Source organism: Corvus moneduloides, unplaced genomic scaffold, assembly GCF_009650955.1.
Source record: "Corvus moneduloides isolate bCorMon1 unplaced genomic scaffold, bCorMon1.pri scaffold_110_arrow_ctg1, whole genome shotgun sequence".
Taxonomy (NCBI): domain Eukaryota; kingdom Metazoa; phylum Chordata; class Aves; order Passeriformes; family Corvidae; genus Corvus; species Corvus moneduloides.
Window position 1 is genome coordinate 120412 of NW_022436877.1, and position 23562 is coordinate 143973.

The window sequence follows — 23562 nt, forward strand, 5'->3', positions numbered from 1 at the left end:
GGCGGGCCCTTTAAAGGCCAGGCCACGCCCCTTTGCGGCGAGGCCACGCCCAGTCCCCCGCCCTCTCCAGAACGCCCCGCCCCTTTCCCCAGAGGCCGGGCCCTCCTACGTCCCCGACGCGATGACGCAAGACGCCGGGGCCGCGGCCCGCGCGCGGCGTCACGCATCGCCCCGTCGCAAGATGGCGGAGCTGGACCTGCTGGGTTCCATCCTGAGCTCCATGGAGCGGCCGCCCGCCGCCGCCGACGGCGAGACGCGGCGCCGGGCGCGGGGTCAGCGGGGCTGGGGAGGACGCGGAGGCACCGGGGGAAGGCGGGGGGGGGGCACCGACCGGTCGGGGCGGGGAGCGGCGCGTCCCGGCTCTTCGCCCTCGCAACCCCCCCCACTCCCGGCGCCTACCCTCACGCGAGACCCCGCCGCGCGCGGGCTGCTGGCTCCGCTCCCTCTCTGTGCACGCGCTTGCTCTCCTGATTGACGGGGGGAGGGGGGCGTCTGGCCACGCCCCACGCAACGCCCATCCCAGGTCACGCCCCGCCCATTCAGTGACATCCCCGGGATGGTGCTGGCCCTGCCCCCTCCGCCCCCCGGAGGTTTTGGGGGGGGTCCCTGCCGACCTGACCCTCCCTGTCCGCTCCAGAACAAGCCGCTCGCATGAAGAAGCTGCAGGAGCAGGAGAAGCGCCAGAAGGTCGAGTTCAGAAAGAGGGTGAGTGGGGGGACGGGCATCACTGGGCATTTCGGGCTACTCTTCATGGGCCCCCCCAAATTCCTGGGCCCCCCTGGACTGCCCGTGTATCCCCAGATGGAGCAGGAGGTGTCCCAGTTCATCCAGGCCACCGGGGAGCCCCGGCGCCGGTTCCAGCCCATGAACAAGATTGAGAGGAGCATCCTGTGAGTGGGGCCCTGGGCACACTGGGAAGGTGGGCACTGGGGGAGTACTGTGTGCTCTGCGGGGCACTAGGGGGACACTGGGAGGGCAGGGGCGGGGCAGAGGGGACACTGAGAGCGCTTGGGAGAACATTGGGGACCCTGAGGGACGTGGGGATGGGAGGGCACTTGGGAGGATACTGGGGACACTGGGGAAACTATGGCTGCACTGTTGGGGCAATACTGTGAACACTGGCGTTGGACACTGGAGACACGGGGCAGGACAGGAGCACACCAGGATGGCAGCTGTACTCTGGGGCAGTTGGGGACCCTTGTGAGGGGGGGAAGGACCCCTCTGGGGAGCCCCAGTGCCAGCAGTTCCCTGTTCCCCCAGGCACGACGTGGCGGAGGTGGCCGGGCTGACATCCTTCTCCTTTGGAGATGACGAGGACAGTCGCTACGTAATGGTGTTCAAAAAGGTGGGGGATGGCGGGAGACACTGTGGGGAGGACCAGGGGAGGTGAGGGAACACAGGGCGATGCCAGTGTCCCCAGGAGTTCGCGCCGTCGGACGAGGAGCTGGACGCGTATCGGCGCGGCGAGGAGTGGGACCCGGCCCGAGCTGAGGAGCGGCGTCGCCTCCGGGTAGGCGGGGCTTAGTGGCTGTGGGGCGAGACTTAATTGCGATATGGGTGGGGCCCAACAGGGCGTGGCCAGATGGGTGTGGCATGCACTCACAGTGGGGGCAGGGCTTATATGGGTGTGGCACAGGCTTGGTGGGTGCGGCCTGAGCGGGTGGTGTATGGCGGGGCTTGTTGCTGACGCCTTGCCCCCAGGAGCTGGCGGCACAGCAGGAGGAGGCGGAGCTTGAGCGCGGCCCGGCCCCCCCGGGTCCCCCCAACGACTACAAAGACAAATATCGGCACCTGATCGGCTCCGACGCCGCCAAAGCTGCTGCCCGCACCATGGAGGCCAACAAGGCGTATGGCTGTGGTGAGCAGGGGGTCCTGGGGAGGTCCCGAGGGAGTCTGTGATGGTCCAGGAGGGTCCCGGGGGTCCAGGAGGCCTGGAGGTGTCCTGGATACCTGGATCCCTTCCCGGGGGAGTTTTGGGCACCCAAATACCTAGGCTCTCAATGGAGGGCTGGGGGGTCGCTGTGGGAGTCACAGCCACCTGGTTCCACCCTGTGCCCCCCCAGTGCCGGTGGCCAACAAGCGGGACACGCGCTCCATCGAAGAGGCCATGAACGAGATCCGGGCCAAGAAGCGGCTGCGGCAGGCGGAGGACGAGGGCGGGGCCGGGGGGGGCCCCGGGGGCCCCTCTGTGTGATAGGAGGGTGGTGGGGGGGCTGTAGCCCCCGGGGGTATTTAACAGTGTGGGGGAGGGTGACAGGGATGCACAGCAGGGGTGATAAAGCACCTCATCTCCTGGCCTGGTCCCCATGTCTGTTTTGGGGGGCAGTTGTGGTGAGGAGGGGCACCCCCATATCCCAGATCGTGTGTGTGCGTGTCCCGCTGCTCCCAACAAAGCATGAGTGGGGAGCTCCTGGTACTTCATGAAGTTTACTTCACGAAGTGGGGGGAACCCCTTGGCGGGGGGGGGGCAGGGTGGGCCTCTCTGCCTCTCCCCGTCCTACGTGGCCTTGGGATTTTGGAATTTGCGCCCCGTGAACTTGGCCCCATCCCCCAGGACCTCCTCAATCCTGGGGGGGATGAGAGCTCAGTGGGGTGACATGGGGGTGATCCAGGGGTCAGCAGACGGGGGGTTGGGGAAGGGGCGGGGGCACATGTGGGACTCACAGGGACAAGGACACTCCTGGGGGGGACATGGGGATGGGCTTGGGCACCCCCCCAGCTCTCTGTGGGGGATGTGGGGACATGGAGGCAGCAGGGACCCCTGGGGACATGTGGGGACAAGGGGGGACGCACACAGATTTGGGGACAAGGGAGGGGACACAGACGTGGAGACCCCTCGCCTCATCAGCTGGTTGTACTTGGCTAAGTGCTTCGAGCAACAGGGAGCCCCCGTCTGGATCTGGGGACGATGGGGGACAATGGAGGGTGTCATGGGGGAACAGGGGGGTGACAGGGGATGCTGGGACTCACCTGGCCAGCGCAGAGCCCCACGACGAGGTCCGAAATGAAGGTGTCCTCAGTCTCGCCCGAGCGGTGACTCACCATGACCCCCCAGCTGTAGCTCTGGGCCAGCTTGCACCTGTGGAGGTACACAGGCAGGGTCACGGGAGGTGACATGGGGACATGAGCTGGGATGAGGGTTGTGCCTGAGGTTTTCACACAAGGGCTTTGCACTGGATGATGAGGGGCATTTCCATGAGAGATTTTTGTGCAGAGGCCTTGCCTCGTATGAGTTTGCACAAGGCCTCTTCCCAAGGAGCCTTTTCCCGAGGGTTTGTGCAAGGATTTGCCTGCGCACTCGCGCCTGGATGGACACGGTGAGCCGGGGGCTTTCACAGAGATTCGCAGGAGGGTTTGCACAGACTCAGCCTGAATGGTTTCCGTGGTCAGGGTTTTCACAAGAGTTTGTGTGAATTTGTGTGTGCAGTCACACCTGGATGGCCTCAGCTGTGGGGGATTTGCACGTGCGCTCACACCCGGATGGACTCTGTAACGAGGGGGTTACGCGGGGACGATGACCCCCGCGCAAGGGTGTGGGGTCACACGAGGATCACGCCTGCATGGACTCGGTGCGGGGCATTTGCACAGGGAGTTGCACGAGGATTCGGAGGACTCGCGCCCGGATGGACTTGGTGACCAATCTGATCTGGTTGACCTTGAGCAGGAGGCAGCTGCGTGCCTGCAGTTTGGCCGCCCGTGCGATGAGTTTTGGGTTGGTCGCTGTCAGATCATTGTCCACCACCTGGATGTCTGCCTGTGTCAAGAACTGCTTCCAGCCATCCCTGTCATCCTGGTCAAAGGGGTCCTCAACTGACACCATGGTGGGGAAACAGCCACCAGGATGTACCAGTGTGCACCAATATGGCCCAGTCACCTGGGGGTGTGGGAGAGGGACAGTGACCACCCTGCGGCCCTGGGCACGGCCTTGTATCAGCTATCAGAGTCCCCAGCTGCCTTTCCAGTGCCTCCCAGTTACGCCCCAGTCCATTCCAGGTCATCCCAATGCCCTGCAGTGCGTCGCAGTCCTCAGTGTCACTCCCCTGCTTCCCAGTGCCTTCCCAGTGCCCTCCCAGTGCCATCGAAGTCCCTCCCAGTGCCCTCTCAGTTTCATCCCAGTGCTCAGCAGGGTAGTCCTTGATGAAGCTCTGGTAGAGCTGCCCCAGCTGCTCCCCGGTGATGAAGAACTTGGGATCCAGGGGGGGATTTGAAGTCCAGGTCATATTTGCCCTCATGGCAGAGTTCAGAGGCTGCCGTGTCCATCCCGATGGCCACCTCGTCCATGTACCCAGCCTTCCCAATGGCTGCTTTCAGAAGCTCCAGCGCTGGAAGGGCACCCAGGGAGCTGGGCCTAAATTCCCCCTGAATCCCCAAATCTCCCCTGAACCCCCACCCCAGCAGAGACAGACCTGGGGCAACCAGGACCCAAATCGCTCTTGGTCCCCCAAATCCCTCCAGAGACCACAGGGACCCCATACGTGGACACGCTCAATGCTGACCCTTGGCCAAGGGGACCTGGGCATCCAGGCCTGAAGACCACCCCCCTTAATTGCCCTCCCTCCAAAGGCAGATGGACCCAGGTGTCCAGGTGCCCCCCCTCCACCTCCTGCCCTTTCTCACCCCTGCCCCACTACCCCATGACCTCTCTCTAATTACCACAAATTCATGATGTGACCCCAAGACCCAACCAATCTCGGTGCCGTCCATCTCAGTCGTGACCTCGATCTTCTCCTGCTCCACCATGCTGAGTTTCTGGGGTATGGGGAGGGAGTGTCGGCCTCCCTGCCTACCCCTAAGTGTCCCCCAATTCCTCCTGCCCCTCCCTCACATGCACCTTCTCCACCAGAGCTGGGCCCAGGGTCTTGTTGATGTGTTCCATGGCTTTCAGGACCCCTGGAGGGGGCAGAAGGTGTGACCTCTGACCTGACACGTGGGGATTTGGGGATGTGGGAAGGGTTGGGGGGCTTGTTTTGTCTTGGGGGGAATGAGATGGGTGTTGAGGGGTGGTTTAGGGGATGCAGTTGGGTCTTGGGTGGGGGTGTAGAGGATGCAGTTGGGTCTTGGAGGGTCATTGCGGGGGAGGCAGCTGATCATGGGGGATCTATTTGAATCCTGGGAGCTCTTGGAGGACCCAAGTGGGTCTTGGGGTTGTTGTAGGCTCTCGAGGGGTCTGGTTGGACCATTGGGGGGGTCACTGGAGGGATTGTTGGCTCTTGGGGGGGATCTGTTTGGGTTTTAGGGTACCTCCTTGGGACTTTCAGGGTCTTGGGGGTCCCTGAATGTTTTTGGGGGTCACTGGCCGTGCCCACTTTCCCCCTTTCTCAAGGTCCCAGCTTACCAAAGTCCCGCCTTTGCCCATGTAGCGGCTCTCATCCCCATCCTGGAGCTCCAGGGCCTTGTGAATCCCAGTGCAGGCTCCACTGGGAAGAGCTGCCCAGAACCATCCTGGGGTAGGAGGGGACTGTCACTGCCTGCCCTGGGACTCTCCATGTCCCCAGCACTCCTGATACATTCCACCACAACCCTGAGCCTCCTCCAAGTCCTCAAACCCCCCCATGAGCCCCCCCACCCCAACACCCCCCCTGCCCCTCCACACCCTTGGCTGTAAACAGATCCACTTCTGCTGTGGGGTTCCCATGGGAATCTAGGATCTCCTGGGCCATGATCTTCTGGATGGACATGGCTGTGTGGGGTAGGGGACCCAGGGGTCAAAGCCAAGGTCAAGGGCATCCCAGCCTGACCCTGGACTCCACAGAGGCCCCCCCCCCCCCCCCCCCAGCTCCCGGGGATGGAACCCCTGTGTCCAGGTGCCCTGAGCTGGCCCTATGTCCCCCCATCCCACGGGGGACCCTGAGTGAGCCCAGACCCCTCTCCCCAGCACCCGGGACATTCAAAGGGGCCCAGGGCGGGTCCAGGCCCCTCTCACCCAGTGCTGCCTCTGCCTGGGACCCTTCCACCTCCCCCACAGGGGCCGCCGGGATAATTTATCCCCTTCTCTTTGCCCCTCTCCCCTGGAGGGACCGTGGTCAAATTGAGCCCCCGCTGGGGGTTAGGGGTGATGCCCCAAGTGCCCGGGGCTGGTAGCACTTGGCGATGGTCCTTGGGCGTCTCCCCCTGGCTTTGGGGCTATTTTTAGCCCCCCTTAAAGGTCACGATAACACGACCCCCAGCCGGGGGGCTGGAGCACCGCCTGAAGGCCCTGGGAGAAACAGCCCCAGCCAGAAGGGGAGGGGGCGAATTGAGGGGACAAGGTTTTGGGGGTGCAGAAGGTCCTTTGCGGGGGGGGGAGTTCAACCCCGAAGGACTACCGAAGGGGGGGAGGGAGGGGACTCAGCCCCATGGGCCCCACAGCGTGGGGGGGGGCGGTGGCTTTGACCACTTCCCGGGGAACTTCTCGCCGGGGGGGCGGGTCCGGGCCTTTTATGGGGGGTGGAACGGACGCCCTCACGAGCCCTCGACCCCCCCAATCCGGCTCTGGGGGTCGTGGCACCCTCGGCCCCCCTCGGGGAGAGACGATCCCGAATGCCTTGGTCTCCCCCTTCCCTGTCCTCAACCGCCGGACCCCTCCCCCACTCCGGGGCAGGAAGTGAAACCGCTGCCCCTCCCCCCTCCCCCCGGAAAGTCCCGCCCGGGTCTGAGTCAAACCGCGACCCACGGGGGGAGGGGCGGGAGTCCTGCACCCCCAGACCCACATTGAACTCCCATCCCCCGCTAGCGACCCCCGTTCGGGGCTGCACGTAGGGCCCAGCGCGGGGCGGGGTGTCGCGATAAGGGCGTGTGTGTATCAGAAAAACCGTGATTCACAATATAGGGGGAGGTGGCGCAATAACGGGGGATTCGTTATTAGTCGGGAGGGATCACGATAACCGCGGGGCTGTCGCGATAACGGGGGGGGAGTCGGACTAACGGGGGAGAGGGGGCACAATAAGGGGTGGGAGTCGAGGTAACGGGGAGGGTCGGAATAACGGAAGCGAGTGTCGGGATACTGAGGGGGTGTTTGAATAACGGGGGCCGATGCGTTGTGATAATCGCCGGATCCAGAATACGAGGGGATTGCATTGAGGGGAGGTGTGGGCGCAATAAGGGAAGGGTTCACAATAATGGGAGTGCGGGCATCGCGATAACAGTGGGGGCTGGGACAACGCGGGGGATCGCAATGGGAGGAAGACGTCGCGACAATGAGGGAAGGGTCGCGATACAAAGGCCCCCCCCCCCCCCCCCCCCCCCATCGCCGCGCGCCCTCCGGGACGCGCGGGGCGTTCCCGTCCCTTCAGGCCCCGCCCCTTCAGGCCCCGCCCCCTGCCGTCCCCTATGAAAACCGCCGCGCGGCGCCGCCGCCGCTTCTCCGCCGCCGCCGCGCTCGGGTCGCACTGCGCCGGCGCCGGACGAAAACCCCGCCCCTTCCCAGGCGCAGCCCCGCCCCCCGCGGCAGGCCACGCCTCCCCGCCCCGCCCGCCCGCCCGCCGCCGCCATGAGCGGGTGGGCGCCCTACGTGGAGACGCTGCTGGCGGACGGCACCTGCCAGGATGCCGCAATCGTCGGCTATCGCGACACCCCCGCCGTCTGGGCCGCCGCCCCCGGCAAGACCTTCGCCAATATCACGGTGAGAGGCCGGGACTGGCGGGGGTGGGGGGGGGGGCTAGCGCGCCGAGGCGTTTCCCGCCCAAGCGCGCGGAGGGCGGGGGGACCCAGTGGCCGCTGAGGGGCGGGGCTGACCCCCCCCGCCCCTCCCGCGACGGGCTCCGGGAAGGACAAAAAAGGGAGAAAAACGCAAACGCGCCAGCGTGGAGCGCGGGGGGTTGGGGGGGGGGCGGCGGCGCGGGCGCTGCCCATGCCCGGGGACCCGGTGCCGGGGGAGGGCCGGTGCTGGGGGGGCTCTGGGGCCGGGGGGGGGGTCCCGGCGGCGAGGCAGTCCCCTCCTTAACCCCGTTTCGAGCACTTTGCGGGGGTCGCAGGCGGCCGGAGAAGGGGGGATGGGCGAACACCACGTGGTTGGACGACCTCCCTCTCCACTTCCCATCTATTTTATTGCGGTCCCCTAAGTGAATGGCGGGGCTCTAGTCGGGGAGGTGGGGGGGGGGGTGGAGGAACCCCTCCCCACTTAAAAACCCTCTAAAAATGCACGGAATGCGGCCACTTCCCGGTGGAGGAGGGGCGGCCGGGGCTTCCTGTGGGGGAGGGGCGGCGCGCACGCACCCCCCTCCCCCCTCCCCACTTCCCCCCACGGAAATGGGGGGGGGAGGAGAGAAGTTTGGGGAGGCCCATGGTGGGAAAGGGGAGCTACCGGACCCCTGGTTCCTGTGTAGGGTCATGGGGGATTTACGGGGGTCCCCCAGGGCCCACGGGTCACAGGTTGCGGGTCACGGGGGAGTCATGGGGGTCGCAGGACGCCTGGGCCACCCGGGGGACTATGGGGGGGGCTCATGGGGGTCCCTGGACTTAAGGTCCCGATGGGGCTCTCTGGGTTAACACTGGGTTAAATGTAGGGTCCCTGGGGGGTTCGTTTGAGGGGTCCCTTTTGGGGTTCCTGGGGGGCTGTTTTTGGGGTTCCTGACCTGTTCTCCCCCATGGTAGCTGGTGGAAGCATTTGCCCTGGAGGGTCTCGAGTTCTGGGGGGTTACGGGGATCCTCGGATCCTCTACTGGGGTTCCCTTGGGGGTCAGGGGTCAGACGTGGGGTCCCTGCCGGGAGTAATGGGGATCCCAGGACACCTGGGTCCCTTTTATGGTCATGGAGTGGGTGTTATGAGAGTCCCTGTTTGCCGAGTGCCCTGTAGGAGCCCTGCCCGGGGGTTTGGCGTCTGCGTTTGGTTTTGGTGGTCCCTGGGTGGGCCTTTGGGGTCCTCTTGACCTGTCCCCACCCTTGTCCGGCCTGCAAAAGTGATGGACCTTGAGCAGGGGGAGTTATGGCAGTCCCCAGACAGCTGTGTTCTTTACGGGGTCACGAGTGGGTTTTGGGGGTCTGGGGTCTGTTTTTGGGGTGCCCCCTTGACCCTTGTACCAACAGCCAGCGGAGGTGGCGGCACTGGTGGGCCCCGAGCGGGGGCCACTGCTGGTGCAGGGACTGACGCTGGGGGGGCTGCGCTGCTCCGTCATCCGGGACTCGCTGCTGGTGGAGGGGGAGCACAGCATGGACCTGCGCACCAAGGGGGCTGCCGGAGCACCCACCTTCAACATCACGGCCGCCATCACCAACAAAAGTGAGGGGCCCCCTGGAACCACCCCCGTGTCACCCCCATCACCCTCCCCAGCACACCCCCTGCCATCCCCTTCCCCTGTGATCCCTCCACCTTCAAAATCACCAACAAGAGGAACCTCCCCCTGGAACCACCCCATCACCCTGTATCACTCCCCACCCCCACACTTTCCTGTCACCCTTTATTACCTCCTGACCTGTTCCTGTCACCCCCGTGACCCCAAGCCTCCGCACGTGCCCCCCACGTATCTCATGGCCTCACTGTGTCACCCCCAGCACTTGTTGCTCCCCAGATACGCCCCCCCCGCCCCCATGTCACTCTGTGTCCTCTCCCCCACACAACTCCACCTGGCCACGTCACCTGCTGCCCTCTCACCTGTGTCACCCCTGACCTGCTTCCCGTTAATGTCCCCCCTCCCCCTTGCCCCAAGTCCCCCCAGATTACCTGTCCCAGGGTCCCTTCATCCCATCTGTTGCTTCCTGCCCCTCTCCCCTCTGTCTGTCTGGGGATTGATGGGGGTTTTGGAATGACGCCCCCCCACTTTATGCCCCTACCCCCACAGCCATCGTGCTGGCCATGGGCAAGGAGGGAGTCCACGGTGGCTGCGTCAACAAGAAATGTTATGAGATGGCCAATCACCTGCGGCGCAGCCAGTACTGAGGGGGCTTGGGGGGACCCCCGGGACCCCCTCGGGGACCCCTGGACCCCCAGGGACCAGCAGGAGCCGCCAGGGACCAGCAGGACCCCATCCTCAACTCCTCTGTCACCACCCCGATCCCCGCTGCCGGCAGCAATAAAGTGCCCTTGTGGGGAGTCGCTGCGGGTCGGGGATTTCAGGGATCTGGGTGCTGTGGGGGAACCTCGATGCGCGGCCGGGGCCATGGGGCGCGGTCCTGCCCTCCACCCAGGGCGGGGAGGCCTCCCCGGATACCCGGGTCCAAGGGTGCTGCCGTGCCCCAGGGGGACAAAGTCCGCGATGGGGCGGGGGTGACGCCTCAGCACCCGCCCCGTGACCTCCCCCCAGACTCTCAGGAGGCAAAGTTTGGAGGCAGAGGCTTTATTGGGGGGCTGCACTGATGGCAGGGGCTGCACCAGCAGCAGGGGGGAAGTCAGTTGGGGGTCCAGACAGCAGCTGGGGGGGCGGCAAGATGGAATAAGGGGGCTGGGGGACATTTGGGAGGAACAGAAAGGGCCTGTGGGGAATTGGGGGGCAGGAACTCTAGATATTCTGGCAAATTGTGAGGGGGGGCCCCAGGTGTTCAGGCAGTGGTGTGGGGCAGAGGTGGGGATTGGGGAAGTGGTGGGATGGGGTGATATGGGGCAGAGGTGGGGATTGGGGAGGTTGGTGGGATGGGGTGATGAAGGGCAGCAGTGCGGATGTGGGGGGATGGGGTGGGGCAGAGAGAGATGGGGAGGCTGATGTGGGTGAAGAAGGTGGCGTAGGGCAGAGATGGGGATGTGGGAAGGTGATGTGGGGCAGGATCAGGCGTCCGGGCAGGAGGAAGCGGCTCCGGTGCCATCGAGTCCATATAAGGGCAACGTGGTGGCTCCGGCGCTTCCTGTTCCCCCCCCTCCCCCCCGTCTGACTCACGGACGTGGGGGGGAAGGGCCCACAGTTGCCCCACGGGGGGAATTGGGGTATCGGGAGTTGGGCCGTGGGCCGGATGGAGTGTCAATCCCTCCGACCCCCTCACCCAGCCTGGAGGGACCCAGGTGTTGGGGCCCCCTGCGTGCCTTTGCCCCTACCATGAGGTGACCCCCATGGCTGTGAGGTTGGGGCACACCAGCACCCCATCACTGTCACCTGTGGAGCCATGGCACCCCTACATCCTGTAGGACAGTGTCACTGCCTCCCTCCCACCCCGTGCCCAGGTGACCGTGTCACCTGTAGCACCCTGACACCTGTAGGATGGTGGTGTCACCTGTGTCATCCCTGACAGCGTCTGCCCTCTGGTGTCCCCGACAACCCTCAACACCTGAGGGGACCCCAAAACTGCGGGGGGGGGGGGGGGGGGGGCTGGAGAGGAGGGACAGGGTTTGGAGGGGAATAGAAGTGCTAGGGATGGGGGTGGTCTCCAGTGCCTCACCAGTGACTCCCAGTTGGAATCGATAGTAGGGGTTAGTGGGAGGTACCAGTACGGGTACGGGGACTCCGAGGGACCCCGGTGCTGACCGATGCACCCAAGAATGCCCCCAGTGCCCTCCAGTAGACCCAGACTGCCTCCACTGCCCCCCAGTGCCCGTCAGTCGCACCCCCAAGGAGCCTCCCAGTGACCCCCAGTGCACCCGAAGTGCCTCCCAGTGACCCCCAGTGCGCTCAAAGTGCTTCCCAGCATACCCACAGAGCCTTCCAGTGCCTGACAGCGCCCTCCAGTGTCCCAAATGCTTTCCAACATCTCCTAGTGCGTCCCGGTACCCCCCAGCACTCACCGGCTGGAACAGGACTGGCGAGGCATCACCCCACGGCGCTGAGCAGCGGCGGGACCGAGTGCGGGAAGTCCCGGTCGCCGACCCCTCCCGCCGCCACCGGTTCCTCTCAAGCCCCCCAAGATGGCGGAATCTCGCGAGAGAGGGGCGAGGCTACTCAGCACCTGCTTCCGCCCTAGCCAATCCCCTGGGTTACTGAACAATTCCTCTTCCCGCCTAAACGCTTCCCACCAATCAGAGGCGTGAGGAGGGAACGCGCCCTGGGGCGCGCGGCCACGCCCGCTCCCCTCAGAGGCGGCGCTGCTCCGCAAAGCCGCGCTCCCTGCGCGGGGCCCCCGCCCCGGCGCCGCGCACGCGCCTCGCGCAGGCGCACTGGCGCCGCGCCCCCCCCCCGAGTCACCTTGGGGCGCCGCCGGTGCCGGACCCCGCGCGCCCCCCACGCCCCCGGTACCAGGGCCCGGCCGCGATGGCGGCGGCGCCGGCGGCTGAGAGGCCCAAGACCTCCCCGAAGTCCGTGAAGTTTCTCTTCGGCGGCCTGGCCGGGTGAGAGTCCCCCCCATCCCACCCCCGCCAAACCGAGATATGTCCCCCGTCAAAACCGCGATCCCGCACTCCCAAACCGAGATTCCCCCGCCCAGACCTTTCAGCTCGCCCCTAAACTCCCTTCAGCCGCCGAAACCACGGCCGATGCCCCTCCTAACCCCTCAGCCCCCCCATCCTTTAGCTCCCCCCGATCCCCAATTGCCTGCCCCCCACAGCCTCCCCAATTCTGAGTCCCTCAAATGCTCCCCAAGCCCCCTTCAGACACCCCCAAGCCCCAGTGCCCTCCAAAATCAATTCAAACCCACTGAACCCTTTCAAACCTCCCGAAATCCCATCCAGCTCCCCGCAAGACTTCCCTGTGCCCCCCGCCAGAGATCCCCAAAACTCCTTCAGACTCCCTCCTCACCCCAGGTTTCCTCCGAGAGGGCTGTGGGTGGATTTGGGGGGCTGTGGAGAGCGGTGTGAGTATTTTTGGGGTCCCCCTGACCCTCCCTGACCCCTTTTCTTTAGGATGGGGGCCACAGTCTTCGTGCAGCCCCTGGACTTGGTGAAGAACCGGATGCAGTTGAGCGGGGCCGGGGCCAAGGGCCGTGAGTACCGGACGTCCCTGCACGCCCTGGGGTCCATCCTACGCCACGAGGGACTGAGGGGCATCTACACGGGGTACGGGCCCTCCAAAACACCCTGCAACCACCCTGAACCTCCAATTCCCTGGGACATCTCTTGAACCCCCAAACCCCACGTCCCTGGACACCCTGGGGTCCATCCCATGCTACAAGAGGTTGCCGGTCATCTACGTGGGGTACAGACCACCCAAAACCTCAAAACCCCAAGCATCTGCAAGCCTTGTGACCCTTTCCTGCCCTCCCATTTTTGGGACCCCTGCCATTCTCTGTGTTCCCCCAGGCTCTCGGCGGGCCTTCTTCGCCAAGCTACCTACACCACCACGCGCCTGGGCATCTACAGCGTCCTCCTGGAGCGTTTTGGGGGGGCTGATGGGACCCCCCCTCCGTTCCTGGCCAAGGCAGCCATGGGCATGACAGCAGGAGCCGCGGGGGCCTTCGTGGGGACCCCAGCTGAGGTGGCCCTCATCCGCATGACAGCTGACGGCAGGTGAGCCCCTAATCCTCCAAAAAATACCTGTGCCCCCTTCCACCCCTCCCCCCCAAGTATGCTTTTTTTACCAAAATCCCTTTCTTTTGCCCCAAATCCCAGGCTGCCCCCTGGTGAGCGCCGCGGGTATCGCAATGTGTTCGACGCCCTTGTGAGGATGGCAAGGGAGGAGGGGGTGCTCACGCTGTGGAGGGTAGGTGGGGGCTGGGGGACCCTGAGATCCTCCATGACTCCCCTGCTGCCTTCCCAGGGGTGCAGGGGCTGGCCTCACGCTATGGGGGGGAAGCCGGGTGTCCCCCACACTCCCGCCTCCCACCCCAGTTCTGTATCCCCGCTGTGGTGAGGGAGGAGAGCGGGGTCTGGGGGGGAAAGCGGGGATGCAGGGGGCGATGTAGTGGGGTCTAGAGGTGCACAGGACTCACCCAACCACCCCATTTTCTCCCAGGGCTGTATTCCCACCATGGCCCGTGCCGTGGTGGTCAACGCTGCCCAGCTTGCCTCCTACTCCCAGTCCAAACAATTCCTGCTTGACTCTGGTGAGTTCAGGGTGGGGGTCTGCCGTGGGGAAATCCCAAATCCTGGGGCCGTCTCCCCCCATTCCCCTTTGATGTTTTGGGGTGCCCCCAGGGCATTTCCGCGATGACATCCTGTGCCACTTCTGCGCCAGCATGATCAGCGGGCTGGTGACCACGGCCGCCTCCATGCCCGTCGACATCGTCAAGACCCGGTGGGTTCATTTTGGGGGGGGGTCCCCCGCTCCCCTTTAGATAATCACAGATGTGACACGTGGTCACTCCACTCCAAAACGTCGTGGTTTGCCCCTAAATTTTTCCCAACAGGATCCAGAACATGCGGACAATAGATGGGAAACCCGAGTACCGCAACGGGCTGGTGAGTGAGCAGGGTTTAGGAGGGCTACACCGTTTGGGAGTCCCCAACAATTTAGGAGGGGCTCCTCTGTCAATTTTGGGAGGAAACCCCCCTTTCATGCGGGGGGTTTCACACCATGTTGGGGGTGTTCCACATCATTGGAGGTGGGGGAGAAATTCAGGTCATTTTGAGGAGATGCCCGTAATTTTGGGGAGCTCTCCCCTGGCATTTGGGGAAGGCTCCCCACTATTTTGGTGGGGTGGGGATCCCTCATTTTTGGAAGGTTTCTCATAGTTTTGGGAGGATTCCCTATCATTTTGAGGGTGTGCATGTTATTTCAAGAAAGCTCCCCATCCTTTTGGGAGAGCATCCATGTTGTTTTTCAGAAGGTTTCTCCATATTTTGGGGGTCCCCCTGACATACTGCTCTTCCTTCCCCCCCCTACCCCCCCAGGATGTGCTGCTGAAGGTGGTGCGGTATGAAGGCTTCTTCAGCCTCTGGAAGGGCTTCACCCCCTACTACGCCCGCCTGGGCCCCCACACCGTGCTCACCTTCATCTTTCTCGAGCAGATGAACAAGTGGTACCAGCGGCTCTTCCTCAGCGCCTAACACCCCCCTCCCCTCAGTGGGTGGGGGGGTTGGGGGGATCCAACCCGATCCTGTGGGTTCTGTAGGGGCACCCGACCCCCCACGAAGGGGCTTTGGGGGGGGTCTGACCTCTCCCTTAGGTGCTCTGGGGAGGTGGCTCTATAGGAGTGCCTGGCCCCCGTCAAGGCTATGAAGTGGCCCTGGGGCCCTGTGGAGGGGTCTTGTGCCCTGTAAGGGTGCATGACCCACTCCTTGGGGCTATAGGGATCCCTGGGGCTCTATGAAGGGGCCCTGGGCCTGACAGGGGTGCTGGATCCCTCCCACGGGGACAACAGGGGATGCCTTGTCCCTATGGGGCAGCCCTATAGACAGTGTAGGGCACCCTCCCCCTGTGCTCCCCTCCCGCCCCTCTGGGGGTTTTGTTACCAGCCAATATCAAGTTCAAAATGCGGGGCAGGAGCCCCCCCAGATTCCGCCTCCTTCTCTTCCCCCAGCACCCTCGACCCTGTGCTTTGTTAATGAATCATGGATCGTGATCATATAATTAAAGCAAGACCTACAGACATTGGGGGGTGCTTTATCTCTGTCGCACCAGGGACGGGGTCTGTGTCTGTCGCACTGTGGGTGTGGCCTCGCCCCGATCAGGGGTGACAGGAGGGGATGCCAAAGCCGGACCCCAAGAACATCCAGCAGAGGCAGCGGAGCCATTTATTGTTTCCCCCACCAAATTCGGGGGTCCCAGGAGGAGCTCTCCCTCAGACAGGCGGGCCACCATCACCCCAGGGCAGGTCAGAGCCGGCCAGGACTGTCCGTTCCACCCCCTCCTCGGTGATGGCCGCCAGCCTGATGACGCCTCCGCTGGAGCCGTCCCGCACCATCGCCAGGGCCAGCGCTGGGGGAACATGGGTCAGGGACCCCCAAAGACCTTCGTGTTCCCAAATCCCCCTCTGGGACACTCCAAAACCCCTCAGCACTGCCCAAACTCCTCTGTGCCCCCAAATCCTCTTCCAGGACCTTCCAAACCCTTCCGTGTTCCCCAAATCCACTCCCGGGCCACCCCCAAACCCCTCGATGCCAGCCACACTCCTCTGTGCCCCCAAATCCTCTCCCAGGATCCCAAGATCCCTCTCAGGATCCTTCCCTCCATCCCCCCCCCCCCGCCCCCCCAAGTTCTCCAGTATCCCCCAAACCCACCACGGGCAACGAATTCCTGGCACTGGGAGCGGCTCATCCCAGACCGGAACGTGGCGTCCAGGAATCCATAGATGTAGGAGCTGCCCGAGCCCCCCACGGCGAAGGGCTGGCGCAGGAGGAGCCCTCCCATTGGCACCATGTATACCTGGGGGGCACAGGGGGGGCTGTAGGGTGCTGTGGGGCAAAGGAGGGGGCTGTGCGGCACTAAGGGGGGACTGAAGGGCAGAAGTAGGTGCTGTGGGGCAGAGAAGGGGATACCGGGAGGCAGAAGGAGACGTGGGGCAGAGCGAGACACTCCCAGATGGAAAAAAGGACATTATGGGACAGAAGGAGGGACGCTCCAGGGCAGAAAGGAGAACACTCCAGGGTGGAAACAAGGACATGCTCGGGCAGAAAGAGGAATGCTGCAGGGCAACAAAAGGGGGACACTGGGACTGAAGGGAGCGCACCTGTCCCCCCCTCCGCGGGTCCCAGCCAGCGACAATGATGCCGGCGCTGAGCTCCTCACGGTACCGGTAGCAGCTCTGCTGGAAGAGGCGGGCGGCCGTGCGCACCCGCGGCGGCTCCTCCAGCTCCACGCTGTGGGGCAGGGCCAGGTGTGGGGCCGGGGGTTGGCCCCACAGCCCCCCCGGCCCTGCCCCACGCCCATGGGGGATACCTGTGGAAGGCCAGCTGATAGGCCACGGCGTCGGCCACGGCCTGCGTGTCGGCTGCCGAGCCCGAGCGGCAGCAGAAGATTCGGTCGTGGACGGGGGTCAGTTTGTCCGTCACCCGGTTGGCCACATAGGACCTGCGGGACACCGTGGTGATGTCACCTCCACGGCCCCCCGGCAGCTGGAGGTGACACCACAGCAACAGGCACTGGGTGACAGCAGCGTGATATTACTGTAACAACCCCCCAGGGTGACACCGCAAGAGGAGCGACGAGCTGGAGGTGCTGAGAAACCCCCGGAAAGCAGGCGTCGGTCCCAAAAAGATGCCGGAATTTCATTGGGCACAAAGCGCTGGGGTTTACAGGCAAGGGACTTAGAAATGTGGCATTTGCTGTGCCAATGAGCAAAACAAAAAAATAGGGCAGGAAATCCCAGAAAGCCCGGGATAAGCCCCGGGAAACGCTGGGAAACGGATTTTGTAAGATTACCAGGATGGAATCAATAAAAATAATTCAGGTTTTGCTCAAAGATCTGAGGCATCGGAAAGAATTTTTCCATATAATGGACCCAAACTTATAACAATGATAGCGTGGGAAGCGTCCCGTATTTTACAGATGAATTGAGAATTATGGGACAGAGAAGGATTCAGGAAACCCTTTGGATTGGGCAATTTTAACACACGGGATTTAAATCAAATTTTTACCACCACACCGGGGAATGGTTCTCTGGGATTTGAGAACTCCCCTGAAAAGAGGAAAAATGGTTTGAAAAATGGGATCCCTGGAGAGAAATCCAAAGACTGGGACCGAGAACACAAGCTTCAACCTGAGAATGCTTTTGCAGGACTTATTCCACATAAATAAAGGATTCTTAGCTGATTTTGGTGATGGAAAATGCCTGTCAGGTGTGACATTGATACCTGAGACATCTGGGACCCTGCCCACAGCTTTAGGGGTGGCTTCCCAGTGACGTCACGGTGACGCCATGACAAGAGTGACAACCCCATGACAGCATCCGGGACTCCCCATGAGGTCACTGAGGACGTCACGGCCCGTGGCGCTCACCCGGTGGTGGTTCGGGAGTCGGCCCCGATGACGACGCCTCCATCGAACTCCACGGCCATGATGGTGGTCTGGGGGGAGGGAAGGGAGGGGCTGCGCTGCGAGTCCCTGCCCCACAGCAGCCCCTGCCCCGCAGAAACTACCCCGCGCCCCACAGAAACCCCCTTCCCGCAGAACTCCCCGACCCACAGCAACTCCTCCCTCCCCAGAGAAACCACCCCGTGCCCCATAGTACCCCCCTCCGGGGGGTCCCTCTGACCCATATTCCCCTTCCCGCACCCTTTGGGAAACTCTCCGCTCCGCCAGCCCCTTCTGCCCCGTACCCAGCTCCAAGTCCAGCCTCAGCCACACATCGGAGACCCTCTGCCCCCCAGCCCGCCCCCTCCACCCCGTGGCGGGTTCTCCTGGGCCGTAACATCTCCATCCCTCCTCGCCCATCGCGAGTCCGCAGCGCTCCAAGGGGGTCCCCCGCCGCCCCTCGGCCCACTCACGCCGGTGCTGACGGGCTCCGCCGTCCACTCCCGGTGCAGCCCGGCGGGGCCTGACGCGGCCCGCGGCTCCCACACCGTCACCGCCGCCATCTTCCCCCGCGCTTTACGGCAGCCTGGTCGGCACGGCGCGGCTGGCTCGATGCTTTACGTCAGCGCGGCAGGAGCGGCGGGGCGGTAGCCATGCTTTACGGCAGCGTGGCGCCCGCAGCGGCGGTCGTGCTTTTTCTCGGAAAAAAAATCCCCCGACTTTCTCCCCCGACCTGGAATTCCCACGCCCGCCTCTCCTTCGCCCCCCCTCGCGTCCACCCCGTGCAGTGGCCCCCGGTCTGACCGGCGAGGATGAGGAGGGGGCGGTTGCTGCTGGGGCTTGACTGCGGGGAGGCGGATCTGGGCCGACGGGAGCAGGGAGCTGCTGGTGGGCAGGGCCCGAGCGGGGAGTCCCGGGAGGCCTCTCAAGGAAGGATGGTTGGAACATCGCGCAGGGGCTGGGGGAGCACCCGGATGTACCTGGTCATGGAACGTAGCTCCAACAAAATGCCGAGGGACAAAGAAAAGGCCAAGGGGCAGCACCTGAGCAGGCGGCGCAGCGGGGGGGGGGGGGGGGGTGCATAGGGGGAATCTTTCTCCTTTACCCTTCAGATTTCATCTTGTCAGTCTCTCCGCAGTGCCCCCAGTCCCTCTGAAGTGCCCTCAGCCCCTCCAGAATAAAACGGCCGATACAACGAGAAAAAGGGGTTTAAATAAATGGAAAAAATTCCTTTTTCTATTGTTGTCCGCATTTAAACCAGGGAGGATCTCCCTTCACTTGCAATTTTAAGGGTATCAATTGAAGGAAAACCTGCCTTTTCCAGGATGTTAGGGATACCAGTTGTCAGAGAATCCCGTTTTCCATTTGTTTTCGCTAAAAATTAAGGGAAAAACATTCACCATGCCATTTTATGGGTTTAGATTGAGGGTAAGCCCTCCGTGTTCATCATATTAGGGTCTAAATTAAGGGGAAAGCCCTGTTGTCCCTCCTTCTTAAGGGTTGAAATGGAGAGAAAAATCCCCCTTTTCCCATCATTTGAGAGATGGAAAGAGCAGTGAAAACTCTTTTTTTCTGATATCTTAGAGGATTAAATTAAAGGGAGGAACCCATTTATTTAATTTAACTTGAGGAAAACCACCCCATTTTCACTCATTTCAGAGGATTAAATTGAAGGAAAAGCCCAACACTCAGCATTCTAAGAGTTTAAATCAAGCTGTTCCCATACATTTCGCAGCGCTTCTACGCGCGCCCCGACAACCGGTCTCTCACGAGGGAGCGGTCCCGGCCCGTACATAAATTCCGAGGCAGAGCAGAAATTTCGGCACCTGGGGCCCGGCTGGGAGGATGGTTCTTCTCCACAGGAAAGGAAGTTGGGCAGCTCAGGGCTCTGGCTGGACTTGACCCCTCGAGAGCTACCTCTCACCTGTCCCTGAGAAACCGAGTTTCCAGGATTTCCTTCCCGCAGGAAGGAGCCATCGTTTGCAGCCAGGTGCCCACGGCACAAAAGGGGATATTGCTTTTGGCAATAACAGGATTCCACCTCCTAAAATTGTGAACGTCGCAGACAAAAGCTGCCGGGAACTAGGGCACCCCCAGTTGTCCCCTCAAAACTGGCAAAGGGTTAGGGTTAGGTTTGAAAAAACCTGAAAGGCAAAAATCATCCACACAAGGTTAGAACCATTCCACGCGCGCACTCTCACAGACAGACACAAGCAGACGCAGACAGACAAACCCTCAAACGCAGTCACACGCCCTTCAGCTTACACCCACGCTGCAGCCCTTACTCAAAACCCTCTACTGACGAAGACGCTTCGACACACCTGCTGGCCGCCGTTCCTCAATGTCGAACGGTACATTCCGGGAAAATCGGTAGCTTCGGTGACTGCGGAGAGCCGAAGCTGCCTCGGGGACCTGCGAGACAATGTGAGGCAGTCCACGAGCGGCCGACAGCTAGGAGTTATCCCCACGCAGAGCCCGCAAATTTCTGCCCAAAACCCCATAGAAAAGAGACAAACCATTAAGTTTTGTAACTGTTCTACCTAACCGTGACTCTATGTGCCGGGGCAGGGCGGCTCTGACCCCGAGCGGCGCACACCAAATATAAGCAAAGATGATGCGAGGGCTCGAGATGACGCTCTGGAAGGTTAATTCTCGAGCCCAATAGGCTTCGAGGCGACAGAACCTACCGAACTACCGCAGTCACGTGGGGAGGGTCTGATACCCTCCCTATAGAAGTCCAAGGGAACGGCACGCGAAAAGAAGGCAGTACCGAAACCGAGAAGGAAAACAGATGAGAACATCTTGTGTACTTCCTCCAGTCTCCAAAAGTAAAAAAGTAAAGAGGCCGGAATAAGCCCGATCCGGGAACGTATGCGAGTAGAGTATGGCCAATACGGCCTGGAACAACACCAATAAAGCATCAAGATGTAACAAAGCCCTGTGACACAGAAGCCGATGCACACAAACAACATGACAGACACAAACCGCGTAACATAGACACGACTCGAAATCGCCCAGCAGTTTCACCTAATGGACCCAAGGTTCCTAGCGCAAGATGAGCCAGAGACCGATGATGCCGACGGAAAGGCAGCTCTATGGCAATAGCACGCGACAGTGCAACGTAACTCCTTAAGAGAAGTTAGCGACAAAGCCGCTAAGAGGATGCTCAAGAAGCTCGGTAGGCCTAGAGAAGGAGGCGACAACCACCGAGTGACCGGGCCGATTGCTCCGGACCCAAAGGCGAGCTCCCCAGGCAAAAAGATCGCCCACGACATCGAGACTCGAAGAAGGCCGATGACGCGAAGCTCGCGAGAATGCAGAGATGGGTCAGAACTGCCCTGCCCAGTGAAGGGTTGGGCGATGCCGAGGAGAAACCCTCTCCCTTTACTTCCCAGCGGCCTGTCCCGCTACAGCCCTCTCCTCTAAGCTAACTTCAAATTGCCTCCTGCGCTTCCAAAGGTTTTTCACTACTCCCGACCACCAGTCCCAACACTTAGCTTTTGGAAGATGAGCGGGCAAAATCCATCCTCAACGGAAAAGAACACGTGGGCACCACAGACGTCGATACGCTCCCTGCAGTCCTCTTCGGCGGCTGCAAAGATGCAGAAAGAAAGTTCAGACTGCAACAAGACGGCCTGAAAGCGACCCCTTCCACAACGCCCCGCTCCCTCCTAACTGCCGAGGCTCATCGCTTACCTGCCATTTCCAAGCTTCAGCTTTGCAGCTGCTCACGGTAGCTAAGATGACAGAACAGGAAACGTGACTGCAGAAGAGTAATCATGGAGGGGCTCCTCCAAACCGCCGCCCCAGCTCACCTCAAATCTTCATTTGACTCTGGGGATTTCCCAGAGGATACCTGCAATAGGAAAATGTACACGCTCAGCGAGCCGCCGCATACCACTCGCTTATCAGTCGCCCCACCTACATGCCGACTCATCTGTTCGCCTCTGTTCCTTGGCACGTCCAGGGCAGCGGCAGCACCTGCAAAGAAACAAAGCAAAAAAACACGCTAAGGGACTCTAAACCCACAAGCTCCCTGCTCCAATTGAAGTATGCCACACTTCGACCTTAAGCTTGCGCCCACTCGGCACCTTGGGCAGGGACATCTTCGAAATGTACCGCTTAAAATGCACAAGCAACAATGGATGCTTAGAGCTGTACTGGAACTTGACACCCAAGCAATAGCAACTCATTCTGTCCACCGGTCACCGCTCACCTTGCTCCATCAACCTTGACCACTGATATCTGGCTTTACCTCCTAAAAATAAAGACAAAGAAGAGTGCTGTGACATAGCTACCATTTACGTTTGCCCCGCAAACACAAACGGTGACCGACCTTCCTGCAGGAACCTCCTCAGCTGGTATGGGGCACTCTGCCACGGATTTAAACAAGGTTATGACAAAAGTCAAAGTGTTGCATGAGAGCTCCAGCCCTTCTGTGTCAATCCAGTAATACCATCTAGCGTCCCAGCTACACCCTACATCACAAATTTCCATTTTTATTCCTGTTTTACCTTTCTAACTTTGTTTGTTTCTAACACTCTACGTTTCTAACTTTGTGCCTTTCTAAATTTGTTTTTTACTTTCTAACTTTTACCTTTCTAACTTTGTTTCTAACCTTCTTGTTAGAGAAGTTCCCTCAGGCCCAGAGGGAAGCCAAAGCATTAGGTTTGAATTAAAACCTTTGAACAAGCTGACATCCATGAAGCCACACCAAAGTGAAATAGAAATACAGATTTTTAACTTTTAGTAGAAATAGATGCTAAGTGCCTTAAAGCTGAAAAAGCTGTAGCAGAGATCTTAAACACAGCTCTTGCTGCAGCAGTGTTACCTTTTCACAGAGTTCTTTACTTTAGACAAAATCTAGATAGAATTAGACTGTTCACATAAACAGTAAGAGCTGATAGAAACTGCATGTGTAAATCTCTGTAATACAGATGTAACACTTGTGTGAGGCTTACGACTGTTAGAATTAGACCAGGATGGGTTAAGAAAAAGAAAACTAGAATGGTGTGTTAATCTTACTGGTCAATTAACAAATAGAATCCACACTTCCGTAAGAAAAAATACAGTGTATGGAGCATATAGAAGAAGCTGTTTTTGCCTGCTGCTGCTGCTGCTTGGCTTTATCATGTAACCCCATTCGAACTCTGCCTTCAAGACAGCTGTGAGACTGTGAAATAAAGAACTCAGCAGAACAGCAGCCTCCTCTGCTCTTTCACCCTGGTCCGAGAAGGAAGGGTGGTACCCTGTCAAAGGCTCAACACTTGCCTTTCTGACTTTGTTTCTAAATTTCTACCTTTCTAATTTCGTTTGTTTCTAATTTTTTTTTTGTTTCTAACTTTGTTTGTTTTTAACTTTCTACCTTTAGAAATTTGTTAGTTTCTTGTATTTTACCTCTTTGTTTGTTTATAAATTTCTGTTGTTGTAACTTTAACTTTCTACTTTTAAAATTTCATTTGTTTTTAACTTTTTACCATTCCACCCAGGGAGGGATGTGTGCAGAATACTAAAACCTGTTAAGTTCTTCACTTTTACATCTATAGGCAAATGCTACTGATTTAGATGTAAATTCATTTTGAAATGCGCCAGCCCTCTCTCTCTACTCTGTTGCATACAGGAATATAAGAAGCTGGGAATAGAGATCAGCAAGTTTTGCGAATAACGAGCCGGCGTTTTTCTGTAGGAAGGAAAGAAGCAAGCGCCTGGCCCCAGGAGCCGAGACGCTCGGGCTGCAGGAGCTGCAGAGCGCCCAGAGCCGGCTTTTCCCTCTGCTCTGTCCCTGCCCCCGGGCTGAGCTGGGCGGCGCTGCTGCCGCCTGGTGGCGAGAGCGCGGCACTGCCGCCCCCGACACGGCGCCCCGGCGCTGCTGCCGCCCGGTGCCGGCTGAGCCGAGAGGGCG

The 23562-nt window shown here is 60.9% G+C and overlaps 4 protein-coding genes and 2 long non-coding RNA genes across 6 annotated transcripts; 3 read left to right on the forward strand and 3 right to left on the reverse strand.

Annotated features, from left to right (window-relative positions):
• Nucleotides 1-92: 92 nt before the first annotated feature.
• On the forward strand, nucleotides 93-2296 carry SPAG7 (sperm associated antigen 7). The gene is made up of 7 exons (XM_032097751.1): nucleotides 93-272; nucleotides 638-705; nucleotides 802-890; nucleotides 1261-1345; nucleotides 1421-1510; nucleotides 1702-1858; nucleotides 2064-2296. The coding sequence occupies exons 1-7, from the start codon at nucleotides 122-124 to the stop codon at nucleotides 2192-2194; spliced, it is 771 nt and encodes a 256-aa protein (XP_031953642.1). The 5' UTR covers nucleotides 93-121; the 3' UTR covers nucleotides 2195-2296.
• Nucleotides 669-11958, reverse strand: LOC116438750. The gene is made up of 4 exons (XR_004237909.1): nucleotides 11624-11958; nucleotides 5336-5442; nucleotides 2971-3079; nucleotides 669-1365 (listed from the first exon to the last, which is right to left on the reverse strand). It is a non-coding gene; the product is annotated as an uncharacterized LOC116438750 (long non-coding RNA).
• On the forward strand, nucleotides 7429-10009 carry PFN1 (profilin 1). The gene is made up of 3 exons (XM_032097752.1): nucleotides 7429-7600; nucleotides 9004-9196; nucleotides 9756-10009. Exons 1-3 carry the CDS (start codon nucleotides 7469-7471, stop codon nucleotides 9851-9853), a joined length of 423 nt encoding a protein of 140 aa, XP_031953643.1. The 5' UTR covers nucleotides 7429-7468; the 3' UTR covers nucleotides 9854-10009.
• Nucleotides 11959-12010: 52 nt separating the features above from the next.
• On the forward strand, nucleotides 12011-15299 carry SLC25A11 (solute carrier family 25 member 11). Its single transcript, XM_032097767.1, has 8 exons — nucleotides 12011-12163; nucleotides 12674-12826; nucleotides 13070-13276; nucleotides 13379-13469; nucleotides 13722-13812; nucleotides 13904-14003; nucleotides 14116-14167; nucleotides 14600-15299. Exons 1-8 carry the CDS (start codon nucleotides 12087-12089, stop codon nucleotides 14753-14755), a joined length of 927 nt encoding a protein of 308 aa, XP_031953658.1. The 5' UTR covers nucleotides 12011-12086; the 3' UTR covers nucleotides 14756-15299.
• A 110-nt stretch (nucleotides 15300-15409) lies between these two features.
• PSMB6 (proteasome 20S subunit beta 6) lies at nucleotides 15410-18318 on the reverse strand. The gene is made up of 6 exons (XM_032097768.1): nucleotides 18134-18318; nucleotides 17646-17713; nucleotides 16587-16718; nucleotides 16378-16507; nucleotides 15929-16073; nucleotides 15410-15626 (listed from the first exon to the last, which is right to left on the reverse strand). Exons 1-6 carry the CDS (start codon nucleotides 18221-18223, stop codon nucleotides 15490-15492), a joined length of 702 nt encoding a protein of 233 aa, XP_031953659.1. The 5' UTR covers nucleotides 18224-18318; the 3' UTR covers nucleotides 15410-15489.
• Nucleotides 18319-19240: 922 nt separating this feature from the next.
• On the reverse strand, nucleotides 19241-22050 carry LOC116438767. The gene is made up of 5 exons (XR_004237914.1): nucleotides 21997-22050; nucleotides 21877-21918; nucleotides 21357-21641; nucleotides 19982-21252; nucleotides 19241-19804 (listed from the first exon to the last, which is right to left on the reverse strand). It is a non-coding gene; the product is annotated as an uncharacterized LOC116438767 (long non-coding RNA).
• Between the last annotated feature and the right edge of the window lie 1512 nt (nucleotides 22051-23562).

Excerpts from the sequence above, each read along its gene's own strand:
- SPAG7 (XM_032097751.1), top strand. The coding sequence starts at position 122 with ATGACGCAAGACGCCGGGGCCGCGGCCCGCGCGCGGCGTCACGCATCG. Across the intron at positions 273-637 it reads GACGCGGCGCCGGGCGCGGG|AACAAGCCGCTCGCATGAAG; the intron begins GTCAGCGGGGCT and ends TGTCCGCTCCAG. Across the intron at positions 706-801 it reads AGGTCGAGTTCAGAAAGAGG|ATGGAGCAGGAGGTGTCCCA; the intron begins GTGAGTGGGGGG and ends GTGTATCCCCAG.
- PFN1 (XM_032097752.1), top strand. The coding sequence starts at position 7,469 with ATGAGCGGGTGGGCGCCCTACGTGGAGACGCTGCTGGCGGACGGCACC. Across the intron at positions 7,601-9,003 it reads AGACCTTCGCCAATATCACG|CCAGCGGAGGTGGCGGCACT; the intron begins GTGAGAGGCCGG and ends TTGTACCAACAG. Across the intron at positions 9,197-9,755 it reads GGCCGCCATCACCAACAAAA|CCATCGTGCTGGCCATGGGC; the intron begins GTGAGGGGCCCC and ends CTACCCCCACAG.
- SLC25A11 (XM_032097767.1), top strand. The coding sequence starts at position 12,087 with ATGGCGGCGGCGCCGGCGGCTGAGAGGCCCAAGACCTCCCCGAAGTCC. Across the intron at positions 13,470-13,721 it reads GGGTGCTCACGCTGTGGAGG|GGCTGTATTCCCACCATGGC; the intron begins GTAGGTGGGGGC and ends ATTTTCTCCCAG. Across the intron at positions 14,168-14,599 it reads CCGAGTACCGCAACGGGCTG|GATGTGCTGCTGAAGGTGGT; the intron begins GTGAGTGAGCAG and ends CTACCCCCCCAG.
- PSMB6 (XM_032097768.1), bottom strand. The coding sequence starts at position 18,223 with ATGGCGGCGGTGACGGTGTGGGAGCCGCGGGCCGCGTCAGGCCCCGCC. Across the intron at positions 17,714-18,133 it reads CGGAGCCCGTCAGCACCGGC|ACCACCATCATGGCCGTGGA; the intron begins GTGAGTGGGCCG and ends CCCTCCCCCCAG. Across the intron at positions 15,627-15,928 it reads CCAGGAATTCGTTGCCCGTG|CGCTGGCCCTGGCGATGGTG; the intron begins GTGGGTTTGGGG and ends ATGTTCCCCCAG.